We start from the raw sequence: 25,634 nt of genomic DNA, 5'->3' as shown, positions 1-25,634 counted from the left end.
CATCTAGAATTAAAACATGGCCACAAGCTATTAGGAATTTCTGATTGTTAAAGGTGTAAGGAACTCCAGTAGCAAAGATCAATGTCTCCAAAATTTTCCATTTGGAGAAGGGGTTTTCGTTTCAGACATCGAAGATAAGGCTCTCCAGTCAATTTATGCTCTGCTGGGTTGAGTCAGTCAGGATACAAATGAAGGTCCATATATTTCAGGGACAAGAAGGAAACGGTTATGTAAATACACGAGTATTAACATCAATCTGTATTAAATTATGTAAACATATACATCTTCTGAGGTCAGTTCAAAGATCCTCTTCACTGAGCAAAGCTTTACTGAAGCATTGCTCGAATCTGTTTGGAAGTTGATTCATCATTCAAGTGTTTTGTAGTGAACCTGGATGGAGAGAAAATGATGGCGGTCAGTGTGCAAACAGCACTCTGAGAAAGCTTCGATCGTGACTCTCCAGCTCATCTTTACCTTGGGAGACACAACTGATATTTAGAAATCAAACTTGGCACTGGTTCTTTAGACAAAGAGCCACACTTCAATGCCCAGAGTAGTCTCAGAGTTAATATTTGATCCTTCCTTCCAAAGGAGTTTTATGTTATGGTTATTAAACAAGTAGATCTTCCACCTAATCAAATAATTTCACGGAGGAGACACAAGCAATCTCATTTTCCAGGGAGGCAGACTTCACGTGCTTGAGTGCAGGATCTTGGCCATCTAGGCCACCCCTGCTGAGTCACAAATATTAAAATATGGGTTTGCATATAACAACATCACCCAATACTTAAACTGTTAGGGTTTTCTACTTTTATGGGAATGCTTGTCCTCATTGGCACCACAAGGGGGCACGAAGGCAGGTCCATATACTGAAGAAAAGTGGTGTAATTTATCTCCTCACATTAACTGGTGTAGAAATAGTTCATGAAAAGAAAGGAAAAGAGAAGTAACATGTTAATAAAATCTTGACCGCGTCCCAAGCACTCCATGGAAGTTTTTCACTCACACTAACTCTTTGTAGGACAGGTTATTGCCTCCATTTTACAGATGTGCAAACTGAGATTTAGAGCCGTTAAAAGACCCATTCCAGATGACAAATATAACAATGTATGATTTGTGAACAATTTGTGATTTCTAATTTGGATCCAGGTCTGCCTGCCTCAAAAACCTGTGTTCTTTGACTTCCTCACAGTGTCTACAGGAGACGCCAAATGCCGAGATTCGGATAGAACTCACAGCCTACCGCAGTGCCCTGCTCTCGAAGCTCTGCTTGACTGAATGATGCTGGAAAGCAAAACAAACAAACAAACAACAGAAGCCAAAGTCTTCTTACTGAGTGTGGAAAGCCAGCCTTTTGTGAAATGGGCACCCATGGAGAAAATCTTGGTTTACCCACAGATCTGGGTTAAAGCTACATCTGTTCTGAAGAATGATGACTTAGCAGCTTCATGAAAAAGGATTAGCCTCAGTGTATAATTATTCATTTCACGTGTATCTGTTTCTTCATTTATTAGATGGGGTAATAGATCTTATCACTCTGACTTGTGATGATTAAATGAAAGCATGAAACATATGTGTTGTACGTGCGTAGAGAATCACTGCTCCATCTCACTTATACTTATTGAACATTTACTACATGCATGAAGTTGAGAGGAACTGAGGGAAATCAAAGACAAATGCGACAGCAGGGACCATCAACTTTCCAGATTGCAATCCCGACCGGCATGATTCAACAAACTCCTGTGGATATGTCACAGCTAAGAAACAAGACTACCTCCCCTGAAGTGGATTAAGTGCATGTGTCCTTGGGAAGAGAGCAGGTGCTCGGGCATGACGCGTTAGCACTGAGGAGATGTCAGGAGCACTAGCCAACGACAAGGGCATCCAGACAGGGGAGAGCAGGGCTCTCAGTTTTGGCAGCTGCACGTATGACTCACCCAGGGACCTTCAGAACAAACCCACAAACACAAAATGGATGCCTGAGGCCCTAGCCCAGCGATTCGAACTCATCTGGCCTGGATTGGACCCTGAGCATCAGTGTTTTCAAAAGCTACCCACATAATTCTCCTGTGCAGCCAGGTTTGGGAACCACAGGTGCAGGGGGAAGTGAGACCGGGGAAGCTTCTTCTTCTGCAAGTCCCCACCAACCACAAAGCATTGTGGCTGGGAGTTAGGCCTTTGACCTGCAGGGTCACCCAGGCCTGGGTTTAGATCCTGGCTCAGCCATCTGCTGTGTAACTTTTGCCAAGTGAGTTGACTTCTCTAAATTTCAGTTTCTTCCATCTGTAAAAAGGGGATGATAAAAATGGGGCTGACCTCAACAGGCAGTTGGGAAGATGACATGTATTAACAGATGCAAAGGGGTTAAGCCTGGTGTTCTAGCCCTCAGACCCAAACAGCACCTACATTTGCAATGGTTCAGAAGGGTTGGCTGCCCCACAGGGCTGAGGCTCACCTGAGGGCGTTCAGCAGCCCCTCCACACTGTCTGGGGCCTGTTCCTTCAACACCTTTATACAGCCTTTCATCTAGAAGAATGCACAAGAGTTTGTTAATACCCCAGTAATTCCATCGTAGTATCTGTCCATAGCAACATCTGTTCATAATAATATCACAGTATTTCTTCCCATAGAAATCAAACTCAGAAATGTCCAACACACCTTCCTACCCCCTCAGGCCAGTGAGTTGTTTCTCTGGGCTTCTAGAAGGTTCTGTGCCAGTTTTCATATTATACTGCAATCGAACATTTTATGTGTCTGACTTCTGGGGACAAAGACCTGAGACTTTGATTTTCTTGTCTTGGACTCCAGAGCCAAGGGGAGAGCTCCTCCTCTAGCCTGTGCTCAGTTGAGACTGACTGAATGAATTGCAAACCTGATCATTTTATGTCATCTCTCTGCCCAGAATGCTTTTTCTCCTTCAGCTGTTTGACTGTAAACTCAACAACTTAACAATTTTTTTTTCTTTTTTCTTCTTTTTTTGCGAAGGAAGGATCTTTCTGGAAAGAACACCATCACTCATTTTAAGCTCAGATGTTCATGCACTGATTTGGGTATACTGTACTAAGGGCCTCTTTTATAAAGGTCACGTATAAAAATGTTCTTGTATGTTGAAAGTTTTTTCCTAAAGGCCTGATAAACCCTGTTGGATTGATGGGGGCAGCCAGATTCTCAGGGTTGAGAATCATTTGGGGGCATGTTTAGGCTCATCCATAAAGAATGTCGTGGTCAATCAGAGATGCCTGTCATGGGTGCAGGATGGGATCAAGCTCAGAATGAAGAGATTTGGTCCTTCTCCCGAAAGAGCTCATAGTTTACTGGGAGAAGAGAGACCAACAGCTCATTATCATCCTGTGATATGTGTTCTTGTAAAAAGTGCCCAGGGAGGAACGGGGACATAGATGAGAGAAGAGGCATTAGAGCAGTGGATCCTCTTTGGGAATTTCGAGTTCTATTTCAGGCTGATGAAAGCCTTGAGTGTGAACAACAGGATGCAGTCAGAGGTGTAGTCAGGGCCGGATTCAATGTGGGTTTAACAGCATGTTCGGGGGTTGGGGGCCTTTACCTGTGGAAAACACCCGTGATAGGTGTTAAACAATCTAGTCATGTGATTCATACTGAAAGGGACACGACTGGAGACGGGAGGGCCCATGGGAGCCCCTGGGGGTGAGGAGGTGAGAGCAGCAGTGGGCACGGAGGATCAGGGCAGGACGGGAGGATGCATCTGAGGTCCAGGTCACAGGACTCGGTGATGGAGAAGGCGTGAAGGTGAACAGGGAAGAAGACAGTTCCTAGGTTCTCAGGGACAATCCCAGGTTTCTGGCTTTGAGACTGAGTTGGAGGAAGGTGAAATACCTGAGACAGGAACCCAGGAGGAGGAGAAGCAGGTCTGTGGGGGAAAGGATAACCTTTGATTTGAGGCCACATGCCTCAGGTGTCCAAAGGAGGGGGTGTCTGGAATTCTGGGTGAGGTTTGGGCTGGGGACCACGGTTTAGGGGTGATTCTGTATTGGATCATTCCATACAATTTTAAGGAAATCAGTTGAAAATGTCATCTCACTCCAGCCTGCTTTCCTGGCACCCACGAATAGCATCCGTTCTCTAAATGATGAGTCTCCCTTTCGCCTCGATGACTTTGCTCTGATGATTCCCTCCGCCCGGAGTACTCTTCCTTCTCTCTGTCCATTTGGTAAAATCCTCAAGATCCACCTGAAACGTCACCCTCTGTCTCTGCCTCTATGCAGAATGAGTTTCTCCCTCACCTGGGTTTCTAGAGCTCAGTACCTCCATTTTGGACTACAGAACACGTTCTTTGTAAGTGCAGGTAACAGGATCTATTTCAATATTTGCTTTTTCACAGTTGATGCGGATACCCTAAGGATTTATAAAACAGTGCAAGTAGCTGCTGGCTTAGAAGCAGACTGGTATCTGGAAAGAAACCCTTATGTCATCAAAGAAAAATAGCCCATCATGTACATGTTGTGCTCTGTAAACCTGAAACTTTCCTAGAGACGCATACAAACTTCTACGAACAAACCTTCCTAGTGAGACATGCATGAACAAATGGACTTCATCAAGACTGGGTAGGGATAGATCTAATATTATATAACGTTTATAGCCTCAGCAGAAAGACTCAGTAAATAACAAGCAAGGACAAGCTTTTTAAAGGTTAGGGCTACAAGACATAATGGTACCCAGAGTATTTTTAATTATTGACTCTGTGACAAGTTAACAAAAGACTGTGGTAAATGAGAATGTCCTATGAGTACTAGGTAATAAATTCAATCCCTATTCAAATGATATTCATGGGTTATTAATAGAGCTATTTATACTTAATCTATAGCATAAAAATGTTAAAGCCTCACAAAGAATACAGTAAAAATATTTATTGGTATGAAAAAACTTCCATAGTATAATGTTATGCAAATTAAATGTTTTAAAATAGAAATTATGGCAGGGTGCTAATCTGTTAAGTATATACATACATACACACAAACGTCTATACAAAATGAAGGGACATATATATGTGACATATTGACAGTGGTCATCTGTCCATGGTGAGGTTACCACCGATACATTTAATTTTCTGTGTTTTGGGTTTGTTTGTTTTTTTTGGCTGCCCTGTGCAGCATGCAGGGTCTTAGTTCCCTGACCAGGGATTGAACCCGCTCCCCCTGCAGTAGAAGCATTGAGTCTTAACCACTGGGGCACCAGGGAAGTCCCAATTTTCTGTATTTTGATTTCCTGTATTTTCCCAAAACTGTTATATAAGTATTTATTTTCCTGATAAATAGAAATAATTACATTAAAAATAATGAAGCCTCTACGAAGACCCATGGTTAGCTATGCTAGGGAGCCAAAAGCTCAAAATGAGTAATCCAAGTTGCATTATTAATTGATAAATTTTCTAACAATCTTTAGATTCATGGCCCCTCTGGGCACATGGACCTTCTGTCTGCACGGAACTAGAGCATCAGAGATGCTGTTCTGTATGGATGAACGAGCATAGAGTGTGCACGCCCCGACTTAGCCGCGTCAGAATAAGTTGGTACCAAGAGGTCCTATTCCGTACTTAAAAGGCTTTAAATTAATATAGGGATACACTACTGGGTGCCATTGCAGGCAACCACTGGGCTGAGAGGAGCCTGTTTTATCCCACAATCAACAGGAAATCACCTGCACACCACAATCATTTGTTTTCCAATCATATCCATTCATTCAGCAAAAACTACATGGAGTGTGTATTGAGCGCCGTGCTGTATGTACCAAGGACACTGCCAGGCAATGAAGCAGGCATTAGGTATATAGATCTTGGTCTCTGCCCTTGTCGGCAAACTCAGAGTCCATGAGGGAGTCAGAAAATCCAAAATGGTAGGCGCTCTGGGCCCGGAGGAGAAGCAAGGCTCTGCTTCAGGCAGGGCACAGGAGATGTGCTCCAAACGAGGTGACATGTGAGGAGTGTCTTAAAAGAATCCCCCCATCAGAGAAGAGGGAGGGCACTCTGGGCAGAGGAAAGGGCTCAAGCACATTCCAAGGACAAGAAAAGGCATGGGAATCAGGTAGAGCCATCTGCGGGGATGGTGGGAGAGGAAGTCGGAACGTTGTTTGGGATTTGACCGCGGTGTCTTGTAATCTAGGATGAGACACATATATAAAAATATATATTTATATGGCCCACTGGGTAAGCTGAAGGGGCAGCTTGCAGCTAAGGGACTGTTGACCTCTCAGCTCCTCTACAGGCTGAGGGAATCAGCACCTCCACATTCCTGCTGTGTCTTTGAGGTTGGATGTGTTTGCTGCAAGCATATGAACAGGACTGGACTTCCTGCTACGAGGAGAGCTGCCACGATGGGGCTTGCATCTGGCAGAGTCCACTCCCGGGGGGGCGGGTAGGGAGTGTGGAGGGGCGGGAGAGAGGGAAGCAAGGTCTGTCTGACGACATTTATGAGCTCTTATTGGGAAATCACAGTTCGTAACTATTCTTACATCGATCTTGGATGTCTTGCAGAAAGCTCCCACGGGGTGGACGTGGTCGTAGAGGATGATGACCCCCACCATCACCCTCATGCAGAACATCAGCGTTTCTTCGCTTGTAAACCTACTCCTGTACTCCCTGGAAGAGAGGACACGTGGCAGAGATATTACCTCCGTGACAGAGCACGTTCATCTCTGGCTCCACAGATGTGGCTACGTTAGCCTCCTCCAGTCCTCCCTGGAGAACAATTCCAGACCTGCAGAACCAGGTTAATAAGCTCTTAAAGAAACCAGCGATGGTAATTCTCCTTGACTCTATCTGACCATTGTGAAAACAAGGTAAATTAGAGGGCAGTAAATTCTCTTCTGCCCTCAGCCAGCTCATCATGCACGTACGTCCCCCGCCCATCAATCTTGAATGTTTTATAGCAGGTCTCTCTGGCTGTCCTAGATTATACAGAATAATGGCTTCGTTATGGAGAAAACGAATCAAGTTCATTTCTATAGAGCAGCTACCATGTCTCCAGTCTGGGTAACTTCCTTTGTTAAGATCCAGGCTGCAGATTGAATTACATTGGCAAAGGTACCTACCAGAAATTACATACCGTTCATTGGGCTGAGAGTATTTGTGGAGTTTGAATTTTGTTCACCTACCTTGACAGGGTTGCTGATGATTCAGATAATTCAAGCCAATTCTAGAGGCTTTCTTAACATCTACTTCATTACGGTTTGTCCCTGCAATGATGATGATTACTATTTCCATCTTGGAATAAATCTTAACTTAAATGTAAGTGAACTATCTGAAATTAACACCGTCTTACATTTGAACAGAGCATCAAATTTTATAAGGCACTCTTGATATCTTTGGCTCTCCCAAACTCTCTGCATCATAGATGGTATTATGGGAACCTCATCAGATGAGGAAGCCAAGGTCCAGGCAGGTTAGACCACTTGTTTACGGGCACAAAAGGGGCTACAGACATACGTGGAATAAGTGGAACCCTGACACTGGAGTGTAGGTTTTCTCATTACCATACTGCCTCATCCTCAACAACCTCAACCATTTTTTAAATCTAGCAAGTAATTTAAGTGCAAGGAAACTGCTGCATGCACGAGAGAGAGAGAGAGAGAGAGAGAAAGAGACATCTTCATTATCATTTTTGCAATAGCCTTACAACTTCCACTCTTGGTTCTAAATCTTCTCTCAAATCTTTTCTCCAATATATTTATAACATACCCAGTCATTTAACCCAGTCTTCCATTTGATCCTTATACAACTTTTCCTGCATCTTTGATTTGACTTTTGATTCTGCCATCTAACAAGCTATGCAATCTTTGGGAAGAAGTCAGTTAATCAATTTAGGCCTCATCTTCCTCAGCTGTAAAATGGGGATACTACACCTCTCACCCAGAATTCTTTATGAAGTTAATTCAGTTAATATATAAGTAAATGTTAATATGCTGACCCAAATGTTAGATGTTGTCACCACCATCACCATCATCACAGAGATAGGTGAACTCTTGACCATGAATACACCTCTGATTTAACTTACGGAGTTTCCAGCATGACTTTACAAACGCTCGTCATCGTGCTGAGGCAGTCTGTGGTATTCTCTATTGGCAGCGTTTTGTTCTAAATGGGAGACACAAATGGGTATTAGCCCTGTTAGCAGCTTTTACATGCAATCGGGCAAAAGGCACCTCGCCGCTCGACGTCGCTTACTTCGGAGACAAAGTGCATGGTGGCGTTGCTGAGGGTTTTCAACATTGGCGTGGCTTCTGCATAGAAGAGGGACATTCGGTTGGCCATCTCATTGTTGACTTCGTTCTCAATGTCTAGCTGATGAAAAGAAGATGAGAGGATGCGGTTGATAAAGAGATGGTCAACATCTCAAAACAGTGTCCTCTGGAAATTGAATTACAGACAAAGGCTCTGTCGTCTCCCTGTGCCCCTCCCGATGCCTGGAGCATGCGTGTGTCAACCTGGGAGTTCCGGGGACTCACATGCATGTTGTTGATGCGGTTACGACTGATGGTCCTTCTGTAGTAGCTGAAGTCATTCTGAATAGCCGGGTTCCTCATCTGAAATTCACAAGGGAGGAAAGCAGGTCATCTCTCAGCATCAGGTGCAGGATATGCATCAGAAGCCCGGACACCAGATTCTGCACAGGTACCAGGACTTCTCTTTGTTACCCAAGAGTCAAAGTAACTTCTGGTTAAAAATAAATACTCGGGGCTTCCCTGGTGGTGCAGTGGTTGAGAGTCCACCTACCGATGCAGGGGACACGGGTTCGTGCCCCGGTCCGGGAGGATCCCACATGCCGTGGAGCGGCTGGGCCCGTGAGCCACAGCCGCTGAGCCTGTGCGTCCAGAGCCTGTGCTCCGCAATGGGAGAGGCCACAACAGTGAGAGGCCCGCGTACCGCAAAAAAAAAAATAATAATAATAAAAAATAAATACTCAAAGCTTCACTATTTAAAAATATGCCCTGGTTTTACCCTAGGCTAGATTTCAGGGAAAGTCTACTTGTTCCCAAAGAGGAGGAGACATTTGAAATGTTTTTTTCTGGTTGCATTGGGCAAATTTTGAATTTCCATGTAGAAACCACCATCTTCAATCACTTGGACCACAAGGAGTTCAAATTCTCACCACATGACACGTGTCTCTAGGGAAGGAGCTACAGCTCACTCATCTCTCTTGCCCCCGCCACACAGCACTGCGGAGCACCTGGACGCCTAGGTGCTCAGTGGGAATTTGTTACATTGTCCAAGCGCTCGCAGCCTAACCTTCAGTTCATCAAATCGAAGGGTGAAATGCAGAATTTCCGCAAACTCCTTTGCCAGGGCCTGCTGCCGCTCCAGGTGTTGGGTTGGTGTGTAGGGTGGACAGGTCAGAGATTCCAATAAACTCTGAAGAGCTTTTTCTGAAAGTCAAAGGGATACAGATATATCTGAGGTGGCCCGCAAAGATCTTTTCAAAAGGCACAGTTTGCAGCCCCAGTTGACATTCTCAGAGATAACCTGCTTGAGATAACCCCCAGAACTGTGTGAGATGTGACTTGTGTGGGTGAGGAGGAGAAGGAGCCCCCCATGCTCCGCCTCCACTGGAGAAGAGCCCCGTGGCCACACAGTCTTGTAAATGTCTCCCAAAGCTCAGCTGGACCCTCACATGTCCTGTCATCCCAATTCCTCACACTGTTAGAAAACCACAAATAGGTGATTTTGGATCATGTGCATGAGATAACCATTCACAAGCCAGGATGGGATGAGGTGGCCCTGAGTGCATGGGTTAAATAACCTGCTTTGCAGGGAGAGACTTCTGGTCCATTCCAGCTCTTCTCTGCATTTACACTCTCATCAAATCCCAGGAATATTTTTCTACAAACCCACTGCCATATCTACCTCCATTACTGTCCTGAAAAGAGTCTCATTACTCCCACTTCTCTGTTTCTAAAACTTCCTTCCAGTTTTTCCTTCCATGTATTTCTCCTAGCACTGAGTCATTTAACCAGTCCTCTAGAGCAGAGGTAGGAAAACTATGGTCCACAGGCTAAATCTGGCCCGCAGTCAATTTTTGCAAATAAAGTTTTATCGAAACCCAGCCATGCTTTATTTTCATTCCCCTAGGGATTGACTATGGCTACTTTTGTGCTACAATGGCAGGGTTGAGTGGTTGCAAGGAAACTAGAATGTCCCACAAGCCTAAAATATTTATATCTGGCTCTTTACAGAAGAGTTCACCAGCACCTGCTCTATCATCCCTAGAGTCCTTTTACAGTTTCTTTCCAAGAACACCGCTAGCATCTTCTGTCTGTGGGAACAAACTGTCTTCTGAGGCAGCTCGCTTGACCTTGGACTGCTCTGATAGGTGGATTTTTCCTGTCTGCTGAGCTGAAAGTTGGCTCCTTAGGATTTCAGTTCATTGGGTCTAGACACACACTTGGAAGAGACAGAGAAATCGATTCCTCTTCAACCTGAGTGTCTTCAGAAGCTCTCTCTTCTTGAAAAACTGGTTCAGTTCATTGAACTATTTCCTTTGAGTCTTAGCTTCAAGTTCTCTCAACATCATGGCTATTATTCCCCCAGCGTACTTCAGTTTCTCTGTTTAACTCGTAAAATGTGGCACTCACTTAAGGCAGAAGTAGAGTAAAACATGACCACACGCTTCCTCGTTCCAGATTTATTATGTTAACCAGGGAAACGTCAGACAGCTTTACCGTTCGGGGAGGGGTTGTATCACATCGGTGGTCACATAGAGCCTACTGTCAACCAGACTTGATTTTCTTCTTGCTTCTGCAAAGCCATCCTGTGCCTGCATAGATTTTTTTAGGATAGAATGTCTTAGATAGAATCCTTAGAACTTTCTAGGATAGAATGTTATGTTTGTCTTTCTTGTATTTTACTATATTAAACTTAACACATGATTCCAGCCAACCAACTTCTTTTTGGGTTAGCAGGTAACCTGTATTTTCTCTGTCCTTCGGAAATGTGATCAGACATGGTAAACCTGTCAAGAGTCAGTCTTAGCTGAGAACAAAACCAAAGGGACACCCACTAGTAAAGACACTCTAAATGCACCAATAAATGCAGGGGAAGAAACTCTGAGGTGGATTGACGGAAATGGACATGGCTGGTGTTTTTGTACGAGTGGCCTCTGACGATGCACAGCGCGGACGTGGGGTAGTTTCCAACGCCCTGAACCTTTTCTGATACTTTCTCAAATGCCGTAACAGAATTTCACACGTGAGACATGAAAACCGTAAACACATACTCACCTAGCCTGATAGAAAACTCATAAAATCTCTTTAGCCTCACGACCAAAGGACACACTGCATTCCAAGCTTTTTCTTGAAGCTGAATGTCATTGGGATTTTGAATGGCCTGCCAAAACATTATGGAATTGTCTGTTTAAAAAGAAGCAGTAAGCTCCACATCAAAACGACTTAAGATTGAGAAAGAATTTGAGTTCAAAAGATACAATTCCTGCTGTACTTTGCTAATGTGTATTTCCTCAACGGACATAAGTTCATTGGAGTGTCGTCCAAGATGCTCAATTAGGATGGCGATTTTAGCACTTGAACATAATGTAAATGGCTCGACAATTAGACACCACGCCATCTTACTTGTTTCCCTTATCGTCAATGCAAAAAAAAATGCACGTCTAATTGGACGCAGTTCAGTCCTCCTCCATCACCGTTTGATTCTTCTAAAGTAGAGCTAGTGCTCATTGGGAAGTGCAGATTCTGTGGATACTTTCCTTTCTTTATAATATGTATTACATTCCTGCCAGTCTGTGATGGTACCTAAGTTACCTAAATTAAACGGTGACCCCTAAGTAGAAAAATAACCTCTTAATAGGCTGTTAGTGTCTTTGAAATGCTGTTTTGTCTGGGTTTCAGCAGCTTGAGGATTATGACGCTAGCAGTGTTTTTGTTGCTGTTGTTATGTTTTGTTTTTTTTTCAGAAAATGGTGGTGGCAGTATGTGTGTGTGTGCTGATACTTCCACAAAACTAATTATTTCAAACAAAAGGAGTGTGTAGTTTTTTGCCTTGAAGGCATTATGGAGTCTCAGAAGCCACACTGACAATTTTCTTTTTTTGTTTTGTTTGTTGTTTTGTTTTCCCTGCATTTATTTTTAAAATCTCACGTGTCATTTCAAGATGACAGACGAGCAGACTACTTAAAGCGAGATCTTTTATGACTCTTGTTTGTGATACTAGTAGAACCCGCCAAAATTATTACAAAGTTTTGTAAAGTTCATATAAACCCAGACTACGACTCATATTTCAATTGTTGTTCGTAGATTTCATATGTATGTTTCCCTTATATGAAGTAACATACTGACAAATTATTGTTTAAATGTGAGTCCTGAAATATCAAATGTACGTTGGGGAAGAGAATGGCTAACACTTTACACAGTCTACAGCACTGTGTGCTCGGATCAGCATACTAGAATAAAAAGGACCATTCATACATTTTTTAAGGACACATTACCCTCCTTGTTCTTCCTAGTACGCTAGGAAACACTAGGGCTATTACTTAATCTTGCTGTGTGTGTGCGTGCATGGGTTTCCTTTCTCCACTAAGGGTGCTGTCAGCTCAGTATTATTATTGGCATACGTCTCGGATCTCTGGCCCCGCGCCCTTGTAAGCCTGCAGGTCTGCGAGGATGCTCTCGGAATCCTGGAGGACGGCGCTGATCTGGTTCCATATTTCCCTCTCTCCTTCTGTGGGCTGGGCATCTAAGCAGATGGGAAACCAAAAGACACAGAGGGCTTGTGTTTATACCTGAGAAGAGGCTCGGCATTCAGTTCTACCTGCTAGACAATCCTATTTTAACTCCTGCAGGCTTCGTATTTACTCTTTAACATAACAAGGTGCTAAGAAAGGAAAACTAACAGAAATTCTGCCCACTACTCAGTTCAAAATAGTCATCAATATTTCACACACATTAAGCAAAGCGTGTTGGAATCATTGCAGGCACTCCTTTATTTGTATAGGTCACATTTTTTGCATACCTACTACGTGCCAAGTGGTACAGTGGGCGATAGGAAGAATAAACATTATATTTTGGGATCCACTTTTTTTTTTTTTTGCGGTACGCGGGCCTCTCACTGTTGTGGCCCCTCCCGCCGCGGAGCACAGGCTCCGGACGTGCAGGCCCAGGGGCCACGGCCCACAGGCCCAGCCGCTCGGCGGCACGCGGGATCCTCCCGGACCAGGGCACGAACCCGCGCCCCCTGCATCAGCAGGCGGACCCTCAACCACTGCGCCACCAGGGAAGCCTGGGATCCACTTTTAATAGAAGCTATTGAATATTTCTGTTATGATTGAAAGTCTGTGAATCTGAGTATAGATAAGAAAATAGTCTCCCTTATATCTCCATACTACAAAAGCTTAAAATACTAGATAATGAATCCTTCAGAGCCATGACAGGGATGTATCTTTCCGGAACACAATGATTTGTAGAAAGCCTTGGGGTTTCTCTTTGAACATGAACTCAAGAAGTGCCAGGAGTTCATTTTAAAGGCTCCTGTACTGTTCATCTTTGGTATTAACCATGAAATTTATCCACAAAAATAAGTAACACATTTAAGCTTAAATAATGAAGAACGCATTCAAACAGCCACAGAAACATCCCCTTAGCCCCTCAGTGAATTCCTACTTGTTTACATTCCTGGAGCCAATGTTTGCTCTTGTCTGCAGGAGTATTTTGTGGGGGGCTAGTGGGTGGAAGTTGAATGGTGGTAAAGATTGGGTTTTATTTATCTCACAATGCCTATAAAATAGGCGTCTTGCCCAGGCTAGTTAGGAAATTAATCTCCATCTAAAATGAAGGCACTGCTAACAGAGAAGGAGATAGATGTCCTCTCCTAAAAATCTGTTTTCAAAAGTCCAAGTCCTAAGGCTCTGAATTCTCCCAGCGGACTTCACTAATGAAAGGTGGGATGGAGTCATACCTGGTCTAACATTACCCAGATCAAATCCCAGTTTTGATTAATCTTGGTGGGGGTTAGAAAAAACAGAATTCACAAAACAGGTGATTTTGAAGTGAGGCATTGACCATGCCAACTGGGTCTTCAGAAAGGCTGAGTATCAGAGTAGAAGTGGGCTAGATGTGGTTGCTCCTGCTTCAGTCACCATCTGCTGGACCTATACTAATGCAAGGCCAGACCTCCGAGAAGTGATGCCCATGGAGATTTTTAGATCATTTTATTTCTCAGATCCTGCTAAGGCCTAAGAAATTGGTGGAGTTACCTGGTAAATGAAGGGTGAAATTCACCAGTGTATAGTAATTCTCTTTAAAAGAAAAGAAATCATAGGCCCTCAGAGATTACTCAGAAACCCTGCAACCTGTTCCTTCTACAAATGAGAGGGATTTCAGCTAGCGGATGAGGAGGAACTAAAGTACACGTGCACCAGGGTGCAGAGAACGGAGAGATGAGTGTGGTCTGGGAGAAGCGGCAACTGCTCCATGTAAGGGCTGGGACTGGAGCTGGCTGGCTGGAAGCCCCAAGGGAGGGCATCCACGAAGAGCAGGAGGAAGACTTGGCAGGTGGCCAAAGAATGGCTGGACTTGAAAGAGGAAAGGGACCCGCCAGGTTACATTGTTGAATCCAGCCTGGAAGCAGAGGAGAGAAAGAAACACGCTCCTCCTTTATCCTTGGCTACCCTTCTCCTGCTTCCCCCAAACACTTGGTAAGTTGTCTCAGGTAAAATGTTTGTCACAATACACTATATATTTCATCTTTTCCTGTTTTCCCAAACTTTTCTCAAAGCAATATGGCATCTTAAACAGAAACCTAAAACCCACAAGCTAGGAAGCCTGTAACTGAGGGACACGTTTCAATGAACAGAATTCCAGGGTAAGGCTGGCAATTCCCAAGTAAGAAGAAAGTCAGGGAAGAAAACATATGACAAAAATGCAAAGATCCTAGAGAACAAAAAATCAAATACTTTTGACTCTAATCCCTTCCCCTTTGGATGAATGTATTGAAAACTCACAAGCTAAACACAAAGACAATTTCCTATACAGATTTATATTTGAGAAGGAAAAGAAAAAGAGAGTCTGGGACCAAGATTCTGAGAGGTAAGTCTATTTGAATATAAATAAAAAGAAGTATGGGAGAGGAAGGTACTTGGAGAACAGAAAAGGCTCCTAATCTTGGCTGTCATATGACTCCATCTTAGCAAGTCACCACTTGATAAGTTTTAAACAAAACAGAATTAAAGCTAAGTGGTCTAGAAGAGGAGCATTGGAAAAACAAAAACAAAAAGCCCCCATTCTTTTGATGGTTACTGAAACACCAACGGAGAAAGATTTCAAACTCAGTTTTTAGAAACAGAGGCCTTTCTTAAGTGCTTCAAAAGTAAGACAGTTTCCAGTAGAGTGGCCTAAAAGTGGTACTGGCCACAGGTAGGCAAGCATCTCTCCATCCCAGGCGAAGTGTCGCTTTCTAATACAAATTCACACTGAGTTGATGGGACCACGAAGAGCTGGATGAGTGACATGCAGGACGATACCACTCCTCTCCCAGAGGTGGCAGAATTGGGGGCTATGGTGAATCACTTCCGGCCTGCAGTAACTCCCCCCTGCCAGCCAGAGTGATCTGTGAAACAGGACCCTCAGTCCCCAGCCTCCCTCTCTGGGAAAACATTTCTTTTGGCAGATATCCTAGTGTCCTATTGGAAATGTTTCTCATGTGGCCCCATTCGACAGGGATGGGGTGGGGAGGGGTGGGAGAAATCCAAGCCATCATTTCTTCTTTGGGAATGATTCTGACTTAGAAATGCATTGGCTCATTTTCTTCCATAATTTGTTAGGCTTATTGCAAGCCGTAGTTTTTTCCTCTCTCCTCTGTCATGGAACTGAAGTCACCTTTTCTTCCAGTTAATAATTAAGCCCTTGGTGCCAGCAGCACAGTCTCTGTCTTCTGGGCCAGGCAGCTGTAAGAGTCTCAGGGGACTCAAATCACAAGTGGCATCAATTTCTGAGGTAGAGAGGACCAACTGGAAGAAGGCCTCGTCTGTCTGTCTTCGTCTTTTTTCAAATGGGGAAAGGACTGTGTAACCCTAAGTGACATTTGGTATTGGCCCAAATCCCTAAGTTCATGATTCATCCCACTTGGATCCCCCAGCTAAATGATCAGACACTTAGGACTAATTAGTGAGAATCTGATCTTTTAGCCTGTAAGACTCAGGCCTTATTTGTTTCATTTCCAGGACCTAACACGGTGCCTGGCACGCAGTAGATGCTGGTAGAAAAATGTGCTGAATAGTTGAAACATATGATTTAAATGTACTTCTCACATTGTTTTGTGATGGTTTTTCTGCTTGTCTTTGAATTCTGAGATCCCTGGAGACAGGGTCTGTATTCTTGTCCTTAGTGTTCCCATATGCCCTACCCATTGGAGACACTCACTAAACATGTCATGACTCAATGAATAAATGAGGAAATTGACCAGGTGACAGAGAACGTGGGCTGTGGGAAGCAGCAAAATAAATGAAGATCCTATTACTTCTAGATCCTCTCTTCTGTCTTGTCTCTCTCTTTAACAGTGCTGCATGTCTCTCTATTACCATGAAGATAATATGCATTTACCTACAATCAGATTGGCTATTCACATCTTCATTAACATTGTGTTTTTAAATCTTCCATCATTTATCTACAGCATCAGCATTTCCTCAGTGTGGATAACACATTAATAGAATATTGGATGAGTGAAAAACTGCATTTAATGTTTATTCTCCCAATTCTAAGGCTGTTATCATTTTGGAGTAGTCCTTTGAGAGGCTGTGGGGTCTATAGTTTTGGCAGTCTCCAGATTCAGATTCAGTTGGTTACCATGTTTTAAAAATGTACTGTGTCTTCGGATGTCAAGGAGAGACATCTTGGAAAAGACCTTGAAGAATTAGTGATTGAAAAGGTTACTATATTTAACCTGTCAGCAACCTCCTAAAGCATTTGCTGAGTGAACAGGAACTCTGAATTATGGGTTTTGTTTTTCTATTTTTAACACAAAAATTGACCTTTAGTCAAAGGTATACACACACACACGCACACACAAATGCACACCAATAATATTAATGATGGAAATGCGTCATTATTTCCAGTTGCAGTCAGTGAATTATTTGGTGATATTTTTTCTAAGAATCATGTTCTAAATTTCTAATCATCACCAGTTATTTCATCAGAATTAAGGAGGATGGTTACAGAAAGCTGGGCTGTTCCTGTCTAACGATAAAGCTGTTAAAAAACCCTGTGATTTACACAGGCAATTTCAGAAACCAACACTTCGTAGGAGCCCTGGAACAAGCCTATCCAGGCTTTTCCCCGGGTGATGATTTAAACCCCCTATTCCGGACTTGCTATTGTAGAAAGTATGAAAATGTATCCTGTGCACTGTGACCTTGGACAAATATATTTATTGTCAAGAACTTGCTGAATTCCAAGTGCCCAGAATTTTTAATGGAAAAGTACCATCTTATCAATTAAGAAAGTTAAACAGTATTCATTCTGTTTACAGGGGATCTATTTATCCTCCTTTGGCTCAATTTGCTAGTGACAGTGGATATTCACTGTCAGCATGTTGGAGTCACCAGGGTCAGGTAGAGGTTTCACAGTGGAGGACTGTGATATTTACTGAAAGCAGAATGCTTGGCATTCCACTGTGCTGATGGAGAGGAAGGTGGCCATGGGCTTTGTTTGTCAGGAATGAACATCTTTGGTAAACATGCCCCAGGGCAAGGCAGCAGGGTTCAACCCAGAGCAGGGCTGTCAAATCAAAGGGTTCTTATCTCTGTAAATCAGCCAAGGACGAGCCCTGTCTCTACAAGCACCGGGAACCCACACACCTTTTCCTAACAACCTATTCAGTACTGTGTGGAAAAGCTGACAGAGAATCAAACAAATTAACCAAAGATAATGTGAGAAGAAGACACAATTTATTTGGAGATGTCCTTGGCTTCGAAGGAAGCCCTGGCATTTCATCAATAGGATACATCCCTATCTCTGTGCCCCACTGGTTGTTGTATAAACACAGAAGAAAGGTACAGCAGAAAGAATTTGCCAAAGCCATAAATTAAATCTATGGCTCTTCTTCCCCACCCACTTCCTCACTTCTCCACACCTCGCCCCTTCAGGATAAACTAAGAAACATAACTATCTAATATTAAAATTTGGGCATGTAAAATGGAAATGATTTATAGCACAATACTAACTGCTTACACAAACAACGTAAAATTGTGAAGGTCCCTTGGAAGATGTAAGTAAGTGTGACTGGTTGACATATTTATTTGTACAGGAGCATTAGTCATCATATGCCAGAGCCCTGTCCCAAGGAACAATCAGATGAGGGACTGCAAAGATCAGGGAGGGTTAAGATACTTGAAGGCTTGTTTATTTCATTCACATGCTGTGAAATCCCTGTGATGTCATGGGGGAAGGGGGGAGTTCCAAGGGTGTAGTTTTGGAGACCCAGATCCTACCATCAGTTTTACCACTCACTAAACATGAGACCTCAGGGAAAGCCTATTAATCTCTCTGGGTCTCATATTAATTCTTGGTAAAGGGAGGGAAGCTAACAAGAGCCCCGTCTCCTCCCTGTATGTTCCTGTGGGGTCTATGACCTGTAGGATCGTAATGAGGATGTTGACAGATGAAAAGCACTTAAAAAGCAAAAGTGCTAGAAACTGAAAGAATCTTTGTGAATGAATCCCTACGATGGCATAAACAAATTCCTTCCCAGGTCTGTTCTGTTCCTTTGCTTTTTGTTTGTGTTGTTTCATTTGTAAAGTGACCAAAAACATTCTTTATTTTCCTCCTTTACTCTTCTAAGATTATCTAGCCTCCTGTGAACAACCTCAGCAGATGTGAGGGTACCAGAGAGGGAGAGATGAAAGAAGAGATCAGTAGCAGCAGGAAGTGGCCTGAGTCAACAAAGAAAGCCCAGATGATCACCTACTCTGACAGCGCCCCCTCCCTTGCTTTAAAGAGTAGGAGACTGTAGTCCTAACAGGTCAAAATATTCAGAGCCTTTCTGAGAGGACAGTGGTTTGGAAGCTTTAGAATTTCCCTCTTAACCCCACCTCCTTCCCCATCAACCACCATTATTGTTTTTGGCATTCCTATTATGCTCATAAAGGTTGGTTTTTCTTATAAGAAAATCATTTTTCAGTTGCTATATTCTAAGAAACACATCTTTGGCCCAGCCTAGAACCTGTACTTCTTTTGGCCAGCCTATCACTTGCTCTCTGTGCTACCTATTACAGACTTCTCTGCTACCTGTCCTACTGTCTCGTCAATATGTTTGCATTTGATCTCCCCAATAAAGTTATATACTCCTTGAAAAAAAGTTCATGTTCTTCTAATGTTCCTATATTTATGTGCTCTATGTCTTTCCCCCCATGCCTCTCTGCTCCACTAAGACACCACCCCCACTTCTGCTGGTCCTTCCTAATGCTAGGATGCAGGAGATGTTCTGCAGATAGTTACTGAATTAGCATCAGTGAAGAAATCAAAATTCCTAAGCTTATACTTCATGCCCAGGTCTATGCCAGATACTGAATAAGTCATGTATGATATAAGCACAAGATGCCATCCAAATCCTTTCCACGGGGAAGTGAAATAATACCAAAGAGACCTAGTTATGTCAGAAGGAATGGAGAACACTGGAATAAGAAAATGTGTGAGAAAATATAAAAGATCTGTTAAGATTACAAATACAAACACATACACGGTTAAGAGACTACTGCAAGTTTAAAGTTAAAAAAAGATATTGTAATGAGGAGTTTATAACATATGTACACAGAAGCAAAACATATAGCAAGAGCACAAAGGGTGGAAGGGTGGTGATTGGATGTGTACTGTGATAAGTCTCTTAAATTCTTCATGAAGTAAAGAATACATTTTGAAGACAGATGGCAATAAGTTAAAGATGTGTATAATAATCTCTAAAGTAAGCACCAAGAAGCATAACTAAAAAGTCAACATAAAAGACAAAAGAGAATACTAAAAATTATTTGATTTAATCGAACGGCAGGAAAACATTGAGAAACAAAGAGCAGAAATGGAACAAATGGAAAAAACACCAAGATACACTCAAATACAAACAGTAATTAAATGTACATACAGTAATTAAATGTAAATGGGCTAAACATGACCATAAAAAGGTAGATATTATCAGCTTGGATGCAAAAAATTGGGCCAACTATGTGTTGTTTATGAGAAACACGCTATAAAGATAAAGGCAGACAGAATGGGGAAATATATACCATTGCAAACACTAAGCATAAGAAAGCTGTTATGGTCAAAATATGGCATGCTTAAAGGTATATTTAACAAAAGATATGTGGGATCTCTGAAAACTATAAAACACTGCTGAATGAAATTAAAGAATATCTAAACAAATGAAAAGACAGACCATATTCATAGGTGGGAAGAATCAATATTACCTAGATGTCAATTCTCTCCAAATTGATCCCTAGATTTTATGTAATTATAATCAATGTCCCAGCAAGATTTTCTGTAGACATTAAAGGCTTATAAAAGATAAATAAAATTATTTAGAAAAGTAAAGGAGCTAGAATACTCAAAACATCTTGAGAAAGAACAAAGTTGAAGGACTTACGTTTCCTGACTTTAAGACTTATTAGTTGTTACGTTTTGGTATTAATTGGTGAAAGGGATCAATAAAGCAATGAGAGAGAATAAAAGGTCCAGAAGTAGCCCGATACATACTATAGTTAATTAATTATGATAAGGGCATTAAAGCAATCTCCCTGTGCTAGAATAATTTTATATCACATGAAAAAAAAATAAAACCAACACCTCTCTCATAACATATACAAAAATTAGTTCAGGATTGATCATTGACCTAAATGTAAAGCTTAAAATTCTAAAACTTTCATAAGGAAATGTAGTAGGATATCTTTATGACCATGGAATAGGCATGATTTCTTAAAGAAGATACAGCTTAGTATCTTAGTATCTGAACTTAGTAAAAAAGGAAAAAAATGATAAAATAACACTTCATCAAAATGTAAAACTTCTGTTCATGGAAAGAAAACAGTAGTGGGATGAAAAAACAACAATAAAAAGATGTTAAGTGATTGTGTAGAAATGTGACCATAAACTGTAAAACCTGCTGCAAAGGTCAAAAAATTTAAATCAGATCTACACAACTGGAAAACCTAAGGACAGATGTGTCTAATTTTGTATTATATTTTGACCCAACCTAATTATATCTATTTGACCCAGTTCAATTATATTCCATCAGTGACTTCAAAAAGAATATTTAACAATCAAAGTAGAGGTGCCAAATGCCTTTGAGCTGTTGCCGTATACTGTTCAGCCTTCCTTCCTCCTTCTACTTCTTACTCCTTAACTCTTTTGTAATCCAGCCTCTGTACTCAAAGTAATAAATCCTGAATCTGTTGGGCAGTTAACTGCCCAATCTGTCATCCCCTTTTCAAGCTTTTTCCTTCTTGACTACTTTTAGCATTTGAATCCATTTACACTCCCTCCTACTTGAATGTCTGTGTCTCCTGGCTGCCTGATCTAGCCTGTTCTATTCTGTTTCTTCACATGGCCAGCATCTGTTACTCAGGCTCATTCATTGTCCAATAGTCCAGGCTCAATGCGGGCTGAGTGCTGGGTCGCCAAACTGGGTGTGACCCAAGCCCTGCCATCAGGAATCTCAACTGAGTAAGATGAGGTTCCTCCTCAGTGTGGCCTTTCTCTCCTAGATCTTCTAACTACTCAACCTCCCTTTAAGTATAAGCACACCTGAAGTTCCCATCCCCTCAAGCTCTTGCCTGCTCTAGTTTTCCCTCAGGGATTTCAACTATTCTCTTTGGAAAAGTCTTCTAGATCTGTAGAAAAAACACTCATTGTTTTAAGCCCATTCCAAATGCCACCTTTGCAGGAAGACTTCTCCAATTCCTTCTGTAGTCATCCATTTCCTGAAACTTGATGTATGCTTTCTCCCTCTACTCCCAGGCCACACCGTGCCTCTCCTAAGCCCCTTATTTTACTTTGTCTTGAACTGGGTGCCTGTATTGTCCTCCACACCTGCCTGGGGCTTCATTAGGCAAAGGCTGCTCTTGTTTAGCTCTGTCTCCCTGATGGCACCCTGGCTTACACGAAGGCTCATAACCATTCTCAATATACTGTTACCGTATTGAGCTGAAATCTATATACTCAAGGAAAATTCATGACCACAGCCCACCTTCCCCACCCTTCCAGTCCATCATCCTTTTTTCTTGAAAGCCAACTTTAGGAAATACGATTTGCAGGATCAAGAAACCAATTTTTTTTTTTTTTACGAGACATCTTAGTTTGTAGATGATTAAGACTTCCCTCTCTAATCAGGAACAGAATGATGGCTGTAGCACTTCCTGGAAGCTGTCTGTGATGAGCACTTAAGGGAATCAAAGCAGAGGGAGGAAGAAAGCCAAAGACATCTGTGTTCCCATCTCAGTTCCCCAATCATTCTCTGTGTGACTTCAGCCCAGTGATTTATCTTCGCAGTCTCAGTGAAATAATGTTACTCTTCTTGGTATTGAGGGGAAAATAAACAAGATTTTATATATTTCTATAAATTTATAGTTTTATATTTCCCTTAAATACTATAGTTCTAGTCCTAGTAGTGAGCCACCAGACATGGAAATCCATTCCACACTTCCCCCTCTTGAAGAAATTATAGTATATCTACAAATGGAATTTTGGTACCATAAGCTGTTATCAAAATTCAAGATATTTAAATGTTCTCTTCAGCCACCATGACCTTCCCGTAAATAACATATTAAGAAAATGTCCAAAGTATAAGACTGAGCAGATCAGAGTCCTTGGGTTGTAGCAGAGAGGAAGTGAAGCCCCTTTGCTACGGTGGTGGGGAAGGGGATCCCCTGAGATGTCGCCTCAGAACACTGCTGCTCCAGAGAACATCAGTTGAAAACTACTGCTTTAAATTCCTGTAGATTTTACTTTGATCCCTTTAAAGGATTTTGATATTAGACTTGACAAAGGACTCAACCCTATTCTACGTGGAAGCATGGAAAGCCAAAATTCAAGAACAGCAAAATAGGCAAATGGGGTCACTCTGGTAGTCATTGTGAGAAGCACGCACACATGCATGTGGACTTTAGAGCTTCCAAAAAAGAACAGGCATGTAACTCCCCTCGGTGTTTATATGTCCCTGAAGTTGTGAGTGAATGGGGTGTTTTACCACCATTTGGGCCTCTGTGCATGCTGAATGAAACAGTGTAAAGTGCATACGACAAGAAGTGGAAGGGGTCAATTAAAAATGCAAGTAGTAAAATTAGGGTGTTGGAATAATAGGTAATGTATTTTGTAACAATTCTTTAAAGTTATTAATAAATCTTCCTGTAACAACAACAACAAAGATATGTATATTACAGAAGAGTAGCAAAAGTCACACAAGTAAACAAAGCCCATTCTTTTTGAAGTATCAAATCAATCTGGCTCTTGAGTTCCCAGCTGCACCTCTTACCAAACCCAGCCAAACCCAGCCAAACCCAACCAAATCCAACCAAACCCAACCAAATCCAACTAAACCCAACCAAGCCCAACCCAAATCAACCACACCCAATCAAATCCAGCCAAACCCAGTCAAATATCAAGAACAACAGCAAACCGAGTTAAATCAGAAGTGAGATCTCTTTTCGTTGAATATAATCTACAGTAAAAATCTTTTTCAGAATGCAAGAGCTTTGGGGACACTTTTCCTTTTCAAGTAGGTATTTTAGACATACCAAAGATTTTAAAAAGATACATCCAAGGAGCTTTCATCATTTGGTTTGCTGTATCTTAGAAGGGTCTTCTAGCATTTACTTAGAAAATCTCTGTTAGAAGGTTTAATGTATATGTAAGGAAGTTCCAACTTATTTTTAACATAAACAAAATACTTGAAATATTACAGTTTAAAGCAGATTAAAGATTGTAACAGATGACTACTTGACAAAGGACATTTAACTATGCTTTGCATTGTGGAGTTGCAATTCAATAAGAGGAGAACACAAGAGTGAGTGTAGAAATGTAAGCCTAGTTGATTAAACATGAATGTGTCATTCATTTATAAATATATTCAATCAAAAAATAAACAAGATAAGAAAGAATCTCTGTATGTATTTAGTCATGATTCATAAGCCATTTTGCCTTAGGAAAAAATGTAAAGTTTTTGATAAAAGAAAAATAACCTTTCAAATGGAAGTTATATCTAAAATTCCTGAAACAGTTTTGTATTATCAAATAATATAAAAGAACAGATAGAGATGACTCAAAAATACAAAATCTGTAAGCCTCATTTCTTGTACATATCACTTTTTCTTTCAAGTCTAGGGATATCTGTTCTATATTAATCTGTGTCAATTACTATGTATACTATTTTTCTTTGGACTATGACATAAAAAATCTTGAAAATTATTAGGAAAATACATGTTGATGATTTATTTTAGGCCTACAATAACTGATTGCTTCTAAAGTCAAAGAAAAGTCTGGGCATATTAAAAAGATATTCTTTGGGGTGTTTTTAAAAATGTATGTAAAGAAAAAAGGAAATGATCTTTGAAGACTCAGAGAAATGCAGAGTGACATTTGGATGTGGTTTTAGCATCACACACAATCTTTATCTTATAACTTCCCTATCAACAAGCTATAAAGAAAGTGAAAAGTTTTCATCATAATCTTTTAATTTTTGGAACTTACTTTCAAAATCCAGGAAAAAATGTGGGTAGTTTTCAATTTCCCTGGTAAGGACTTTGAGCAGGTTTCCCATCCCAGCAAACCTAGGAGAAGCAACACAAAACCAAATACCATTAGCAGTATAAAAAACAAGCTTCTTAAAAGATTGGACATTTTTTAATAATTTGCATAAATACCACTGAACCCCTATAACTACATCAGAAAGCCCAATAGAAAGGACCTTTATACCAGGTGATGAGTGATAACTTAGCAACTATTTTTTATTCAAAGAATTAGGTATTTTAGTTATAGGAAGCAGAGTTTAGGTATATTCTACAAAGTTCTTCCCTTTCCCTTTCACTAATCCCCTGAATCCTTACGGTTAATATTTCAGCTTCACTTTGTTTCTGTTCCATTGATGTGGGAACATACCATGTCAATGGACAAGCAGAACAGAGAGGGCATTATTAAAATACCTATCCAAAAAGGTAAGTTTCTTAAAGTTCCTGAGGAAAAGAGTTTAGAAAACAGGTTTATACTCTCAGGAACCCCTCTTAGCCTGTACAGGATGTCATGTTTCCCAGGCAAGTCAGAGGCTCTTGCAATTTGACATTTCAATGGTAACAAAATTAGGTACTTCATGAAGTGTAGAAATGGAAAGGTATAATAACCATAAAGTTTTCTCAATGAAACTGCAGCCTGAGGCATTTGCAAGGGTGAATCAAGTCTACAGAGAAATACAAATTTGTTACATATCTGCAATCCCAACCTGAAAAAATAGGGAAAATGTAGTTATTATTTAAGTAAATAGCAAAATTTCTACTGCTCTCAGCTCTAGACATTAAACCATCTTCTTCAAGAGGCCATTGTCCATTCATTTATTCTACACATATTTACGGAGCCGTGATTTGATGCTGGGTGCTGTGCTCTTTGGAAGGCATTTTTCTAACTCATGATTCAGA

The 25,634-nt window shown here is 41.5% G+C and overlaps 1 protein-coding gene across 1 annotated transcript; it reads right to left on the bottom strand.

Annotated features, from left to right (window-relative positions):
* Positions 1 to 275: 275 nt before the first annotated feature.
* On the bottom strand, positions 276 to 24,766 carry CYRIA (CYFIP related Rac1 interactor A; the record flags this gene model as incomplete). Its single annotated transcript, XM_079720695.1, has 10 exons — positions 276 to 390; positions 2,456 to 2,526; positions 6,484 to 6,610; positions 8,025 to 8,104; positions 8,195 to 8,311; positions 8,476 to 8,553; positions 9,257 to 9,393; positions 11,245 to 11,350; positions 12,591 to 12,712; positions 24,697 to 24,766. 10 exons carry the CDS (start codon positions 24,764 to 24,766, stop codon positions 327 to 329), a joined length of 972 nt encoding a protein of 323 aa, XP_079576821.1. The 3' UTR covers positions 276 to 326.
* Positions 24,767 to 25,634: the final 868 nt, after the last annotated feature.

This window comes from Hyperoodon ampullatus (assembly GCF_949752795.1).
Source record: "Hyperoodon ampullatus genome assembly, chromosome: 15".
In the NCBI taxonomy this organism is placed as follows: Eukaryota; Metazoa; Chordata; class Mammalia; order Artiodactyla; family Ziphiidae; genus Hyperoodon; species Hyperoodon ampullatus.
Note: the sequence above shows the minus strand (reverse complement) of the source record. Positions and strands in the feature narration are given on the sequence as shown.